This window comes from Odocoileus virginianus, chromosome 29 (genome assembly GCF_023699985.2).
Source record: "Odocoileus virginianus isolate 20LAN1187 ecotype Illinois chromosome 29, Ovbor_1.2, whole genome shotgun sequence".
Lineage (NCBI taxonomy): Eukaryota > Metazoa > Chordata > Mammalia > Artiodactyla > Cervidae > Odocoileus > Odocoileus virginianus.
In genome coordinates this window covers 13,564,388-13,578,827 of record NC_069702.1, presented here as the reverse complement: position 1 = coordinate 13,578,827, position 14,440 = coordinate 13,564,388, and the positions used below count along the sequence as shown (strand labels likewise).

The window sequence follows — 14,440 nt, the reverse complement described above, 5'->3', positions numbered from 1 at the left end:
ATTCACTCATTCATTCACTAAATACTCAAGTGTCTGTCGGGCAGGCTGTGCGCAGACACCACATGAGGTCCTGGCATCTCAGTGGTGAGTGAGGTGGGCATAGTGCCTGCCCTTGAGGAGCGTCCTGGCACATCGGTGATGTGCCTTCATCAGAGATGCTCAGAGAGCAGGGGCTGAGATGAAAGGTCCCCAGGTCTTAAGGAGCCGCTGGAGGGTTTGCGGTCTCATCGCCTTGGAGCTGGTCTTTCCACATGTTGCTTGACCTGGGGGAGCCCCAGCACTGCTGACAGTCCCCCTAATGAGGAGCTCACCTTTGTCCTGAGAGTTTTCCAAGAAGGGTCCATGAAGCGCTCTGACTCAGTTAAGCTTTTTCAAAGTACATTTGTGTCTTGATTCTATTTTAGGATCAACATATGGACGAGCGAGACGTGCGGCGATTTCAGCTAAAAATTGCTGAACTGAATTCGGTGATACGGAAGCTGGAAGACAGAAATACCCTCTTGGCAGACGAGAGGAATGAACTGGTAATCAGCACCTGCTCCCAGAGAGGCAGATGGAGCCTGTGGGTTTCGGGAGAGCAGTCCTGGGGCCACAAACCAAGCCCTAAACAAGAAGTTAATACACAGGCTGTCTGGTTTTCTCTACTTTCCCCTGATTTCTTCCTGATTAAAAATTTAACACATGCTTATTGAAGAAACCTGTTAGTACCCTTAGTTTCTACAGGAATTTATCCTTAGTTGACAATCAGAGAAGTTCAGTGAGGGGTCCATGGAGAGGGTGTTCATTTCAGTGTTGTCTCTTTATAGTCAGCAACCAAAACTGAACCCAAATGAAACCAAACCCCAGTTGTTCGATCCTTGAGTACTGATAAAAATAATTATGGAACATTTATGCAGTGAATTGCATGCAGTCATTAAGAATGGTGTTTTAGATCATATTCAATTGCTGTGGAAATTTGTCCACAGTAAATTAAATGATAAAAGCGGTTTACAGAACAAAAATACATTATCGTCATCCTGGATATTGGAAGTTGTTTTAGGTGGTGTGATTATGGACAGTCTTTATTTTTTGCTTATTTATTTACTTTCTTTTGCGTAAAAGTTCACATAGTTGTAATTTTAAAAGTAGTAAATGTGGGCTTCTGGTTCAAAAAAAATCTCAAGTAAAAATAGTAACTTCTTGAATATGTTTAAATTTGCAGGATAAACAGTTAAACTAATTTTTATGGAGTGGTAGTCAATATATAAACTTCTTGACAAATACCTCATAGTATTTCTCTTTATTCTAAATTTTATTATTAAAGTAAGTGTATCTGTATTTTTGAAACACATGGAGATAAAAAGTGTGAATAAGTGTCACTTCTTCATGGTTTTAACAGGATCAGAATAATTTCATTTCCTTCCAGTATTTTTAAAGGCATATTTTTACATAGCTTTACATCAGACAGTCCATCTCATATTATGTCTCTACTTATTGTGTAAATATTCATGAACTTAAAAAAAAAATGCCTCATGAGAAGCAAAATAGTTTGCTAAATGGATTAGAAAAAATACCTTGTTTGAAACAATTCAGACCTTCTGAAGTATTTAAAGAAAGAATCAATAAACTTGTCAGAACTGGGATCTTTTTTTAAAATTTATTTTTAGTTGGAGGATAGTTGCTTTACAGTGTCCTGTTGGTTTCTGCCACACAGCAGCGTGAATCAGCCATAAGTGTATGTATGTCCCCTCCTTCTTCAACCTTCTTCCCACTCTCACATTCAGCCCTTCTCGGTTGTCACAAAGTACCAGGTTGAGTTCCCTGTGTTACATAGCAACTTCCCACCAGCTATCTTTTTTATCTATCTTTTTTTAACATCTGTTTACACATGGTAGTGTGTATATGTCAGTGCTACTTTCTCAGTCTGTCCCACCTTCTCTTTCTCCTGCTGTGTCCACGAGTCTGCTTTCTATGTGAGCATCTCTGTTTTTGCACTGTCAATAGATTCCTCAGTACCATTTTTCTAGAATTAATATACATTCGTTAACATGCAATATTTGTTTTTCTATTTCTGACTTAACTTCACTCTGTATAACAAGTTCTAGGTTTGTCCACCTCACTAGAACTGACTCAAATTCGTTCCTTTCTACGACTGAGTAATATTCCATTGTACATATGTGTACCACAGCTTCTTTATTCATTCATTTGTCAGAGGACATCTAAGTTGTTTCCATACTGTAAATAGCAGTGCTGGGATCTTAAAATCACGAGACAGCTACTGCTAATAGTTTGAGGCATGTCTGACATGCTTTTAATGTTTGTGTGAATGTCTTGACACCCATAAAAAGCCTTTTTTATTGTTATTTTATGGTTACACACAGGATAGTTTCCCTGTGTATTATTGTTCTGCAACTTGCTTTTTCCCCTTGAGTATCAATTACCCCATTTACCAGCAATGCCTGAAGATCTCCCTTCGTCTTTGTAACAACTGTGTTGAACTCTGACTGTGTGGCCAAACCATGGTTTATTCAACCTTTCCTCTACTGGTAAAGATTTAGGCCATTTCAAGTTTCTCTGCTATCGTACACAATGCCCCACAGATGATACACTTTTTATTTTACTCCCTTGAACCTTTATTTCTGCAGGATAGATGTCTAGAGGTACAATGTATGAATCAAGGTACATTTTACATCTTGATGACTACCATCAGTGTTTCATCTTAACTGTCACATCCTGGTGACCCAAAGCAGAGGTCTGCAGTCAGTCCCTTGTGTTTGGTTCTTGGTTCTGGCACTTTCTGTGTGACCTTCAGCACGTCACCCCACCTCTCTGTGGCCAGGTTGTCTGTGAAGTGGGGATGGGAAGGAGCCCCTCCTGGGATCAAGGTGAGGGTTAAAGGAGAGGGGATGGCTGGACACATGGTGAGTACCTGATAGGTGCAGTGGGTCTTGTAACTGTCATCACATTGATGAATATTTGTTTCTAATTTTCATCCATTAAAATTACCCTGCAGAAGCTATACCCATGCGTTTAGTTCTCGCAAGTGTCTGAGGCAGATACTACCATTGTTGTTCCGTCACTCAGCCATGCTGGGCTCTTCGCAACCCCATGGACTGCAGCACACCAGGCTTCTCTGTCCTTCACTGTCTCCCAGGGTTTGCTACTATTATTCCAATCTTACAGATGAGAAAACTGAGGCTGAAAGTTTGGCTGTGGTCTTGCAGCTAGTGTGTGTGTTGCCAAGGACACTGTATGCAGAAGGAAGAAGAGTGGATGCTTCTAGTTGTGCAGTCTTCCAGTCCCTGCTCCGTGTCCCCCTCCACCATCATTTCTCGTGTCTCTGTCTCACTGGACTGATATGCACACAGCAGTCAGAGTGATGGATTGTTCTAGAAGGCAGATTCAACCACAGAATGCTTGTGCCTCAAAGCCTTTGGCCAGAGGTGGGTGGATGGGGAGGCCTGGTGAGCTGGGGGTGGAAACCAATGATAGAGTTCTCAGCTCCCTAAATCAGGCCTCACCACGCCCACCCAGCTCTTCCCATCCCCCACATTCCGTGTTCCCAGTGCCGTCCATGAAGCTCCTTGGACGCGCCATGTTCTGGCCCCTTCTGGACCCCTGAAAGTGTGTCTCCCCCATCTGGAACATCCACGAGGACCTGTCTCTCTGTGTTCTTACCTCCGCAACCATCTTTGCTCTCTTTCCCCATCTCTTGGACAGTCACCCCCATGGTGTCTTCCCTTTGACGCAGCCCCCAGGACAGGACCTGGGCCCAAGAGGGGCCCTCCGGAAGCTGACCAGATGAGAGGTTGGAGGGACACCCCACCAGTCACAGGGACCATGCTCAGAACACTCGGGAAGCAGCTCAGGGCTGGGTACTATCCCATCTATCTCATACCGCAGCACTGAGCCGGGCCCAGGGATCCTCTGTTGTCTGAAGAGTGCTGAGCTCTCAGCTAAGTCTGTACCTGGGGAGAAGTGGTGGCCAGGAGGAGCTAGATGACTGGACTGACCTTTATGCATGTGAACCTTGACCTCTGGGGGTTTTGCCTGGAGGTAGGGGAAGTGTGGATGCCGCTCAGGCCACTTGCCAGCAGGGTGACCTGAGGCAGATCTCTGAGTCTCCGTGTCGGGCTGTACCCCTTTCTCTTGCCTTGCCCGAGGGCTTCTGAGGCTCAGGTGGGAGCCTGTGTCTGAAAGCCAGGTGTCTGTGGGTATCTGGTGTTTGCATCACGCAGGCCACGTGGTCCCCGCAGGGGCGGCTCCGCTGGCCTCCACAGCCGGGTCTTACAGCTGCTGCCCTCTGTGCCTGTCTGGTCGCAGCTGAAACGCTCCCGCGAGACGGAGGTCCAGCTGAAGCCGCTGGTGGAGAAGAACAAGCGGATGAACAAGAAGAATGAGGACTTGCTGCAGAGCATCCAGAGGATGGAGGAGAAGATTAAGAACCTCACGCGGGAAAACGTGGAGATGGTGCGTCACGGACCCAGAGCGCTTGTCTCCGCCTGGGCTCCTCCAGCCTCTGACCCAAGTAGTCCAAGTCCTCCGGGGCCACCTCCCACCCGCCCCCTCACCCCAACCTATCCTCCCTGCCTCTGTCCCCAGAATTCACAGCGCTGTGGGCATCTATGCCCGATGGAGCGTGTACCAGGTGGCCTGACAGCGGGTCTGCACTTCCGCTCTGCCATCTCCATGTGGGGTCCTTAGGCCCAGCCCTCTTCTCTCAGCCTCCTCATCCCTGAGATGGGATTGAGAACATCAGTGCGGAAGGGTCAGGGAGAGAGGGCAGTGATGGGACAGAAGGTTCTCACAGAAGACCTGGCACACTGGGGCAGCTCAGCGGGTCAGTGATTACGGGTTTGCTCCAAGTGCTTTGAATCAGGGCCTTTCATTTGCTCCAGCAAGAATGATTGGTCTTTGTGGTCAGAGTGGTGTCTTGCAGCTGATGGTTTAAGGAATACTCTGAGTTTCATTGTCCAAAGTAGTCTCAAGCATGTCTATTGTACAGCTGAGAAGACTGAGGCTCCGGGAGACAGAACACCCTTCTCCCTGTTCCCTGGAATGTCCAGGTGTGAGTGTGCGTTGTTACCACGTGGCGTGCTCTCGTCCCCCAGCACCCAAGCTTTCTAGGCTCAGGGCAGACGTCTACCTCTCCCACCCCATTGCCTACTAGACCTTCCTGTCGGCAGTGGGCACAGTCAGCTGAGCCTCGAGCCTGGCTCTGGTCTGCAGCTGTCCGCTCCTCCAGCATGGGGACCAGGGAGCAGCCATCCCTCCCTCCATCCTTCCACCCCGTATCCCCAAGCCCACACTCCGTGCCCTGACGCACGTGGGACCCTGACCAGGGTTGTGGACGAGCGGCCCTGCAATGTCCTCTCTTCCCTTGGCTGCAGAAAGAGAAACTGTCAGCCCAGGCATCCCTGAAGAGGCACACTTCCTTGAACGACCTCAGTCTGACACGGGACGAGCAGGAGATCGAGTTCCTGAGGCTGCAGGTGCTGGAGCAGCAGCATGTCATTGACGATCTCTCACTGGTATGTCTGCGTCTGCGCCGGTGCCAAGCCCTCCGTGGGGTGCCAGGAGACATGGGCCTCCGGGATGGCATCAGGGCTGCAGGCAATGTGGGGGCACAGGGCGGCGGGGGAGCGTGTCACAGAGCTCCTCCTGGTGATGGGGCCTTCCTGCTCCATTCTTCCAGAAAGCGGCCTCCACTTGCTTTACACGACATCACCCAGTATCCGGGAGCGGTTCCCATGGTTACTCTTTTTGCTCAGCTCTTATCCCGAGTTTGCTGCCATTAAGAAGCAGCATCAGCCTCTTTTGAAAAGAGTCTCTGGCCTTTACAGAGTGGGTGTGATCGATCTGTCCTGGAGAAGTCTGATGGTTTTTTTTAGCCTATTATTGCAGACTGTGAACTTGAAAACCGGAACCTTATAATCAGACCAGAATTTGAAGGACTTGCTAAGGTGTGTATGTGTGTGTGTGTGTGTGTGTGTGTAAGATCAAGGAGGGGGGAGTGTGAGTATGTCTTAAGGAGGTGGAGTGTGACATCCAGAGAGTTCTGCTGCTCTCTGTGGAAGGAGTTTAGGGAGCAGGAAGGGAGCATGTATAGTGAACTTTAGTTGCATCTTAGAAGCAAAGAGTACTTCAAAAAATAGAAAAGCCAGTGACCAGAGCTCTAGAAAAGGCTTTGATTGTAAGTTGTCCAATTCACTTTGCTTGCCTATCTCTCCATCTCTGCTCCCTCCTTGCACTCACCCATTTATACTCCCTCCCCTCCTTCCATCCGCCTTCCCATCCTCCCCGTCTCCCATCCATTCCTTCCTCTCTCCATCGTGCTTTTATTCCACCCCCTCCATTTATTCATTCAACCTTCCATTCATCTTTGTTTCATTACACATAAAAATCTTTATGCCACGTAAGGTGAAAAAACACACCCAACGAAACGATGACAGGATCGAAAGAAGAATAATAAACAGATAAGACGAGAGAAAGTAAAGATGGCAGCGTCAGTCAAGATCAGGAGGGACACGTGGGTGGACCATGAGGGCTGTTGCCAGGCACCCAGTTTGTCTCTGGGTTTCCTGACAGCCGAAGAGGATAGGAACATCCTATCAGAAAGGAGATAATCAGGAAGGAGAGAATTCGCTGGTTTCCTCTGGGGCAGAACGCTGCTACTCCTGCTACTACCCCTGTAGGTGACATTTCTGCTGACAGAAGCCACAGGCCATCACAGTCTCTTGCAGGGCAGGTTCTAACACTTATAGCAAAGGAAGAAGCTGAGAATCAGAGAGACGAGGTGTGTGTCATCTGGCCAGGAGGAGGCCCCGTGGGGATTTGGCCACAGCTCTGTGTGAGATCAAAGCCACGAGATTATTTATTTTCTGTTGGGGTCACTGACAGTAGGTAACTAGTCAACACCGCATGAAGTTTATAGCTTCCAGCCTCAAAGGCAGTCAGGGTGGACTTTTACAGTACTGGCCAACCTTGGCATTTTTTTTTTTTCTGGGAGGGTCAAGTCCAGTTCATGGTGTGTCTCTGTAGCTGTCAGTTCTGAGAAGCAGCCATGCCTTGGGTGCTCAGAACCTGGGCCGACCCAGGCCCAGTGCAGACAGGTAGGCGCAGCAGCTTTGTCAGTTACGCCCTCTTGAAGCCAGTGGGTTGGCAGGCGTGATGTGAAGACTGGCTGAAGATGCAAACAGTTGTGTTTCCTTCTAGGAGAGAGAACGGCTCTTGCGGTCCAGAAGACATCGCGGGAAGGGCCTGAAGCCACCCAAGGTGAGCCAGCGGTGGCACAGCTGCCCTGCTCTGGCTCCATGCCAGGATCTGCAAGGCGGGTGGTTCAGGGGTGGGGGAGGGGAGTGAGCAACCCATAGAGGGGCCCTGAAGGCAGACACCCTCACATCTCTGCAAGTTTGATGCGGAAAAACCTGTCATAACTACTTCTCCAAGCAACATAAATAACTAGGCCATGGACCTGGTTACTGTCATTTATTCATGGAAAATTTACAGACATATCCTGTATTTAGGCTTTTGGGGATGTGCGCCCAAAATTAAAAACATAAATACTTAGACCTTTTGAAGGATTTAAAGAATACCTAGTCTTGGTTTATAACATCTACATATCCTGTTTTGAAGAATCAGGAGCTTCAGGCTTTTTTGGAATGATACAGAATGCATTCTTGCTGGAAAATGTGGTTTTGCCCTTTTTATAGGGACATTGTCCAAATGTATATTGAGGTGAGCAGGGCTGTCTTGGAAAACTCAGATGCCCACAGGGACCAAGGTGGAAAGTAAAAGAGCAAATTGGTATATATATATATTTTTTAAGATTTTTTTGACGTGGGCCTTAAGTCTTTACTGAATTTGTTACACTATTGCTTCTGTTTTATGTTTTGGTTTTTTGACAAGGGAGCATGTGGTATCTTAGTTCCCCGACCAGGAACAGAACCCACACTCCTGCATTGGAACGTGAAGTCTTAACCCCTGGACTGCCACAGAAGTCCTGCAAATTGCTATTTTTTAAAAAGTCAGTTTGCGTTAACACTTGCAAACATTTTTCACTTCCATGAAGATGTGGGCCTGGTCACCTTTTTTTAAACCAGATGCCCCTCCTGGTTTATCTTTTGGTGGAGATATGGCTATATAGAAATATTTCTCATCTATAAAGATAACAGATGTCTTACCGAATGACCACGGATATATGGCTTTGGTGTCAGTGGGACAATAGGGAGTGGTGGTGACTGTGAAAAACAGGGTCCAGAATATCAGCTGCTGTAAGAAAGTGAGCCAGGTGGTGTCAGATATTTCAGTCATTCAAGAGACGAGGAAGAAGGAAAAAAGAGAGAGACTAGGAAATCTCTGCATTAGTTTCCTAGGACTTCTGTAACAAGGTACCACAAACTGGGTGTCTTAGAAGAACAGAAATGAATTAGCTCAAGGTTTTGGAGTCTAAAAGTCTAAAATCAAGGTGTTGGCAGCAAGATCCCAACCTGTAGGGAATTGCTTCTTCTTAGCTTCTGGTGATTTACTGGCAAATTGGTATCATTTGACAAGACTTTCCTTGTCTTCAGTTCAGTCAGTTCAGTTCAGTCGCTCAGTTGTGTCCGACTCTTTGCGACCCCATGGACTGCAGCACGCCAGGCTTGCCTGTCCCTTCCATCTGTTCCTTGTCTTAAAGCTGCACAACTGCAGTCTCTACTTTTCTTGTCATGTGCTCTTTTCCCTGTGTGTCTCTGTCTTTGCATAGCCGTCTTCTCATAAGGACATGAATCCCATTGGATTAGGGGTCCACCCCAATCCAGTGTGCCCTCATTTTAACTGATTATTGCAATGACCCTATTTCCAGGTGAGGTCACACTCTGAAGTACTGGGGGGTTAGGACCTTAATATAACCCTTTGGGAGGGGGGCGCTCAGTTCAACCCATAACACTTTTATGTAAAATCTCAGGATTGTGAATGTTGGTGCAAATCATTTATAGTACACTCTGTAGGCCAAATAAAATATATCTTGAACCAAATTTGTGCATTTGGATAAATGTTTATTTATAACATCTCATTTAATCGTCATAGCAACCCTGTGAGGGTGGTGTTATTTTTTTTTTTTTTAATTACAGGAAGTATATAGGTATAAAATATAGAAATGAGTCAAAGAGGAAAAGTAAAAGACTGACATTTAAACTCAAGTCTGGGGCTCCAAGGCCCAGTCTTATGCCATCAAATCAAGTTGAACGAGGTACAAGTCTCTATGCACTGACATTAGACTCTCAGAAATGGGAAGTGGTTCAGCAGAACTTGGTTATATTTAGAGACATATTTTTATTATGGAAGTAGTATAGCCACATTATAGACTATCTGGGACATAAGTGGTCCATCATGGCAGTACCTCCGCAGTGCAATCAATGTTGGCGTTTTAATGCAATCTCCTCCCCCCATCCTTGTTCTGCTTCAATATTTTTAGATAATGTAGCTGTAATTGTGGAATATGTTTTTGTGCCCTGGGTTTTTACTTACCATTATATTATAAAGCGTTTTTTCCATGTTACGATGCTATCATCATAAATATGAATTTCCAAGACTACATAATCTGTTGAGTGGATGGGCCATAAATTTGTTTAATGTTCTGTGTCCACTGGGCGTGTCTGCTTTCAGCTCCTCACGGTTGTGAATAATGCTGCAGTAAATGTGTCTACGCTTAGCAGACCGCTCTTCACCAGCCAGTTCCGCTAGATTCCCTGAGTGCTGAATGTTTCATTGAGTGACTGCCCTTTCCATCTCCTTGGACTCCCCACTTCTGTAAATGTAACCACAGTGAACTCCTTTTGTCCAGAAAACTGTGTCCATGGTCTGTATAGTTCTCATGGATAGATTCCCGGAAGTCTACATGTGGGTCAGTGGGTGTGAAGGCTTCAACCAAGAACATTCACCCTTCTGCCTGCTGTAGAGAAGGGTTGTGTCATTTTGCACAGTTGTCAGTAATGTACATGATGGCCATTTTCAACCACAAGACATGCTTAAAAAGTAACCATCTAAAGGAATTCAGTTTGTTCTCAACCGACTGTGTTGTGGCCTCATATACCCCAGAAAGGGATTCAGGAAACCCCAGTTTTGTGCCGTGACTATATTTTTTAAGTGTTATCAGAACATCTGGCATAAGAGATTGTTTCTGCTTTTCCTATTTCTGAATGTGTCTATGGGAAGAGAACTTTACAAAGGCCTAGACTGGACTTAGGATTTGCTAGGCTTGTATGTACTGCAGGCAAGGTGGGCAGGAGCTGTGTCCTGCACACTGTGTCCTGGTCTGGCTGGCACAGAGTGGGTGCCCCTAAATAGTTGTTGACAGAATAAATAAATTGCTCTTACTGGAAAAAGCTCATTTACCTAACACTGGATCATTCCAGGATGCGGAAATTTGGTCACTGTGACACAAGAATTTGATGCCACTAGAAGGCAGAGTCTTGGAACCTCGAGGGAAATTTCCTGACCTGGTTTGGGGTCTTTCCTACTTACTGTGACCCACCAGTATCTTCCTTTTTCTCAGGATTCAGTGTACAGCTGTTTCCCTTATGCTCCTGCTTAATCCCAGCTAGTCCAGGGCTGGACGGGATAGACGTGTGGATTCATTGGGGCCCTGGGCAGGTTTTCAGTCCCCAGGGCTCGCCTCTCAGGCCTGGGCGGCCTCGCTTCCTTCTTTCCCGTATGTCGCAGGGATCAGTACTTTTTTCTCTCCTTAAATGACCTTCGTTGCACTCTGTCCCTCATGCATCCATGAGCTTTATCACTTTGTCCGGGTCTTTGCGTGACAGAGTGTCTCGGTGAATGCATCGAAGGTTCCAGAACTTTCCGTCCCTGCTCTCCAGCTGTTGCAAGCCTCTTTGGACCCTGTAGTTCCCTGCAAAGGGGCTCCTCCATTTCCACACCAGAGCCCAGCTGCTGGAGATGCTCTGAGGGCACAGCAGTCCTCTTCCAGGGGGTGCAGCATGTCCCCACAGGCTCCCGACCTGTCTCACTGGGCTCCTGGGAACAAGACTGGTGTTGGCTGTCCCTGCCCGGGGACCCTGCTGTTGATTTTTCAGCCCTGGGTGGTGGTTGCAGGAGAAGGACCCTCAGTGATTCCTTGGGCCCTGTCTGGGGTTCAGGGCTTGCTCTGTGGAAGGTGTGATCAGGACCTAGCTGGAAACAAAGCCCCTGCCCTGAAGTGGCAGGAGGTAGTGGGTCAGCCATTGGAACGTGCAGCCTCGCAAGGGAGAGATGTGTCTTAGGAGAGAGCTGGGCCCATAAAGAATGGCTAAAATCATTACAGTTTGCTCACTTGCCTTGAAAGTGGAGCTGAGATCTTGGACGAGGCTCAGGAACCATAGCCTGGAGCAGCAGGGAGTCAGACCAGCTCCTAGCTGTGTAGTCTTGAACTCTGAGAACCTCAGTTTCCTGGTTCTTACAATAAGCATCGTATCTATGGGATCAAATGAAGCATCTGGCTCCAGGCCCGAAGTGTAGACAGAGATCGGTAAATTATATTATCCTTTTTCTTTCTTCCTTCATCTTAAATGAGTAGCTTTCCTTTGGAGGGCCTGTTAGATGCAGATTCCTAGGCCCTGCCTCACCCCCACCTGCTCCCCTCTAATTCGTGGCACCCATTTTTAAAAGAGGGGGCTTCTCTATAGCTCAGGTGGTAAAGAATCTGCCTGCAATGTAGGAGACCTGGGTTTGATCCCTGGGTCAGGAAGATCCCCTGGAGAAGGAAATGGCAGCCCACTCCAGTACTCTTGCTTGGAGAATCCCATGGACAGAGGAGCCTGGCAGGCTACAGTCCACAGGGTCACAAAGAGTCGGACACGACTGAGTGACCAACACTACTACATTTTTAGAAAGAGAGAGACAGTTTCAGGCAGCAGTGAGGTGACATCCCCATCCTTTGAGGGAGGCTGGGAAACTTCACAGCACCACCAGAGAACAGGCCCTTCCTGGGATTCAAGTGTCATCTCTGTAGACCCCTCTCCCTAATGGACCAGGGGTCTGCTGTCACCAGGACGCAGCTCACCTCCGGGGATCTTGTAGGTCACTCCTGGTCCGTGGCTCCTGCATTCACTCACTCTTGACAGTACACTTAAAACCTGTCCGAACTTGACCTTGCACCCCGAGGTCAAGCCCATGGCCTTGTGGGGGAAAGAACCCGGGCACCCGAGGCTGCCCTGGGACAGAAGCTGGGGCGCCATGCCTTAGCCTGGCCACACGCCTGAGTGCTTTACATCACCTGCACGCTTTCTCCATTTTTAAGTAGCCAAAGAAACCTTTTTTCCCATCTCTGGTCATTTCCACTTGACTTTGTCCCTGGACTGCCTTCTCCCCATGGCTCCATCATCAGCCTTTGAGCGTGGGGAGGGCTGGCTCCTGCCTCATTTGCTGGGTTATGAGCGGCCCCTAGCACAGCGCCCGGCCCGCACCATGGGGCTCGATCACATGGACTAAGGGGGCTGTTCATCCTTGCAGCCTTTCTGGGGTTCCCCTCCAGGCAGCAGGCAGCCAAGAGCTTTCGCTCCATGTTTCGGTCCTTGGAAGGGATGAAGGCTTGGCCCTTCCAGCCTGGGCAGCAGCCCATCACCTTGTTCCCTCCTCAACAGCCAGGCGGTTGGCTAAGCTTCACATCCGAAGCACATGAAGCCCCCTGGGAGCTGCTCCAAGGGCCACCTGCTGGGTTTGTGGGCCCTTTGATAAAGGACCCGGGAAAACACTGGGGCCCTGGAGATAGAACACGGGCGCGGTTTTGAAGGTACAGGGCCACTCAGGCAGCTGAGTGGCTCAGCCGCAAGTGCGGTCTGTACTGTCCTACCTGGGGCAGCATCGCAGGTTGCTGGGCAATGGAGGGAGGGAGAGCAGAACTTGGAGCCTGACTTGGCCATTTCGCCTGCCCAGGGCACCGCATCTCGCATAGCAATGCCCATGGGGACATCCAGATCACTTCCAAAGACTTTGGAATAGACAGGAAGTAACGTTGGTCATAGGCAATGTATTCTAGCAGGGCAGGAAACCCCAACACGAGGAGTGAGCCTGGGAGTGAGACTCAGTCTTCAGAGAGGGCCTGGCTCAAAGGCAGGTCTACAGCTCCTGGCCCCCTGCCTGGTGTTAGGAGGGGACCCTAGATCCAGTGTGAAGGGGCTTGAGGCAAAGGCTCCCCGATTCCAGACCCTCCCCTCCAGGCCCTTGCCTCCTCATCTGCCTCCACCTCCTTCCTTTGGGTCCTCATCTGCTGCCCTGGGACCATTGCCACAGCCTCCCTGGCTGCTCCCCTGCTTCCAGCATCTTCCTCCCACCAGAGCTGTCTTTTTAAGGCACAAGTCTTACCCTGCCACCTTCTTCCTAAAAAAACCCTCCACTGGTTCTCCATTTCTTAGGAGATGAGGCTAGGGCTCTTGGGCTGGGCCCTCAGGGGCTTCCGGGACCTGGTCCTGCTCATCTCCTGCCCCGACCCTGTGGCAGCCCGTGTCCAGCCAAGGCAGAACAGCTCTCAGCCCCTCCATCCCCTCATCCCTCTCACCATTGTCTTGGTGCAACTTGTTGCCTTGGGCTTAACAGAATGTCAGGTGGTGGGTACAGAGGAATTTTCATTCTTGAATTTCTGGCAAAGTGGGTCTAAGTAGATCCAGGAGGCAGCCCACTGTACATGTGTCATTGTTTCCGCAGAGCCAGGAATCCTTCTATCAGGCAGAGGCTATCTTTGATTTTTCTTGAGGGTCCAACTGCAGAGCAGCTTAGAGAGAAATCAAGTCTTTAGGTTTGTTGCAGAACTCAACAATTTGCAGATGGCTTGATTTCTAGAATTATCTCCCTCCTCCCCATTAGCCAAGATTTTCTTCTGTTGCTAGTGCCAAAAATTCAAAGTCATTTAAGCAAATAAACAAATTTATATAACTGAGAAGTCTAGGGTCTGGTTTCAGGTACGGCTGGATCCAGATGTTCACACACAATTGTCAGGGACTTGGCTGAATTTATTTTTCTGGGCTCCAAAATCACTGCATGTGGTGATTGCAGCCATGAAATTAAAAGATGCTTACTCCTTGGAAGGAAAGTTATGACCAACCTAGACAGCATATTGAAAAGCAGAGACATTACTTTGTCAACAAAGGTCCATCTAGTCAAGGCTATGGTTTTTCCAGTGGTCATGTATGGATGTGAGAGTTGGACTATAAAGAAAGCTGAGCGCCGAAGAATTGATGCTTTTGAACTGTGGTGTTGGAGAAGACTCTTGGGAGTCCCTTGGACTACAAGGAGATCCAACCAGTCCATCCTAAAGGAGACCAGTCCTGGGTGTTCATTGGAAGGACTGATGTTAAAGCTGAACCTTCAATTCTTTGGCCAGCTAATGTGGAGAGCTGACTCATTGGAAAAGACCCTGATGCTGGGGAAGATTGAGGACAGGAGAAATAGGGGATGACAGAGGATGAGATGGTTGGATGGCATCACCGAC

General features: G+C 48.3%; 1 protein-coding gene across 6 annotated transcripts in view; it reads left to right on the top strand.

The window, feature by feature from the left end:
• Positions 1–14,440, top strand: part of C29H4orf50 (chromosome 29 C4orf50 homolog) — a 293,220-nt gene that overhangs the window by 97,352 nt on the left and 181,428 nt on the right. For all 6 annotated transcript variants that reach the window (XM_070458139.1, XM_070458143.1, XM_070458140.1 and 3 more), the window contains exons 5-8: positions 405–524; positions 4,303–4,449; positions 5,370–5,510; positions 7,195–7,254. In XM_070458139.1, the coding sequence (XP_070314240.1) occupies positions 405–524; positions 4,303–4,449; positions 5,370–5,510; positions 7,195–7,254 (468 nt within the window). The remainder of the gene's footprint in view (positions 1–404; positions 525–4,302; positions 4,450–5,369; positions 5,511–7,194; positions 7,255–14,440) is intronic.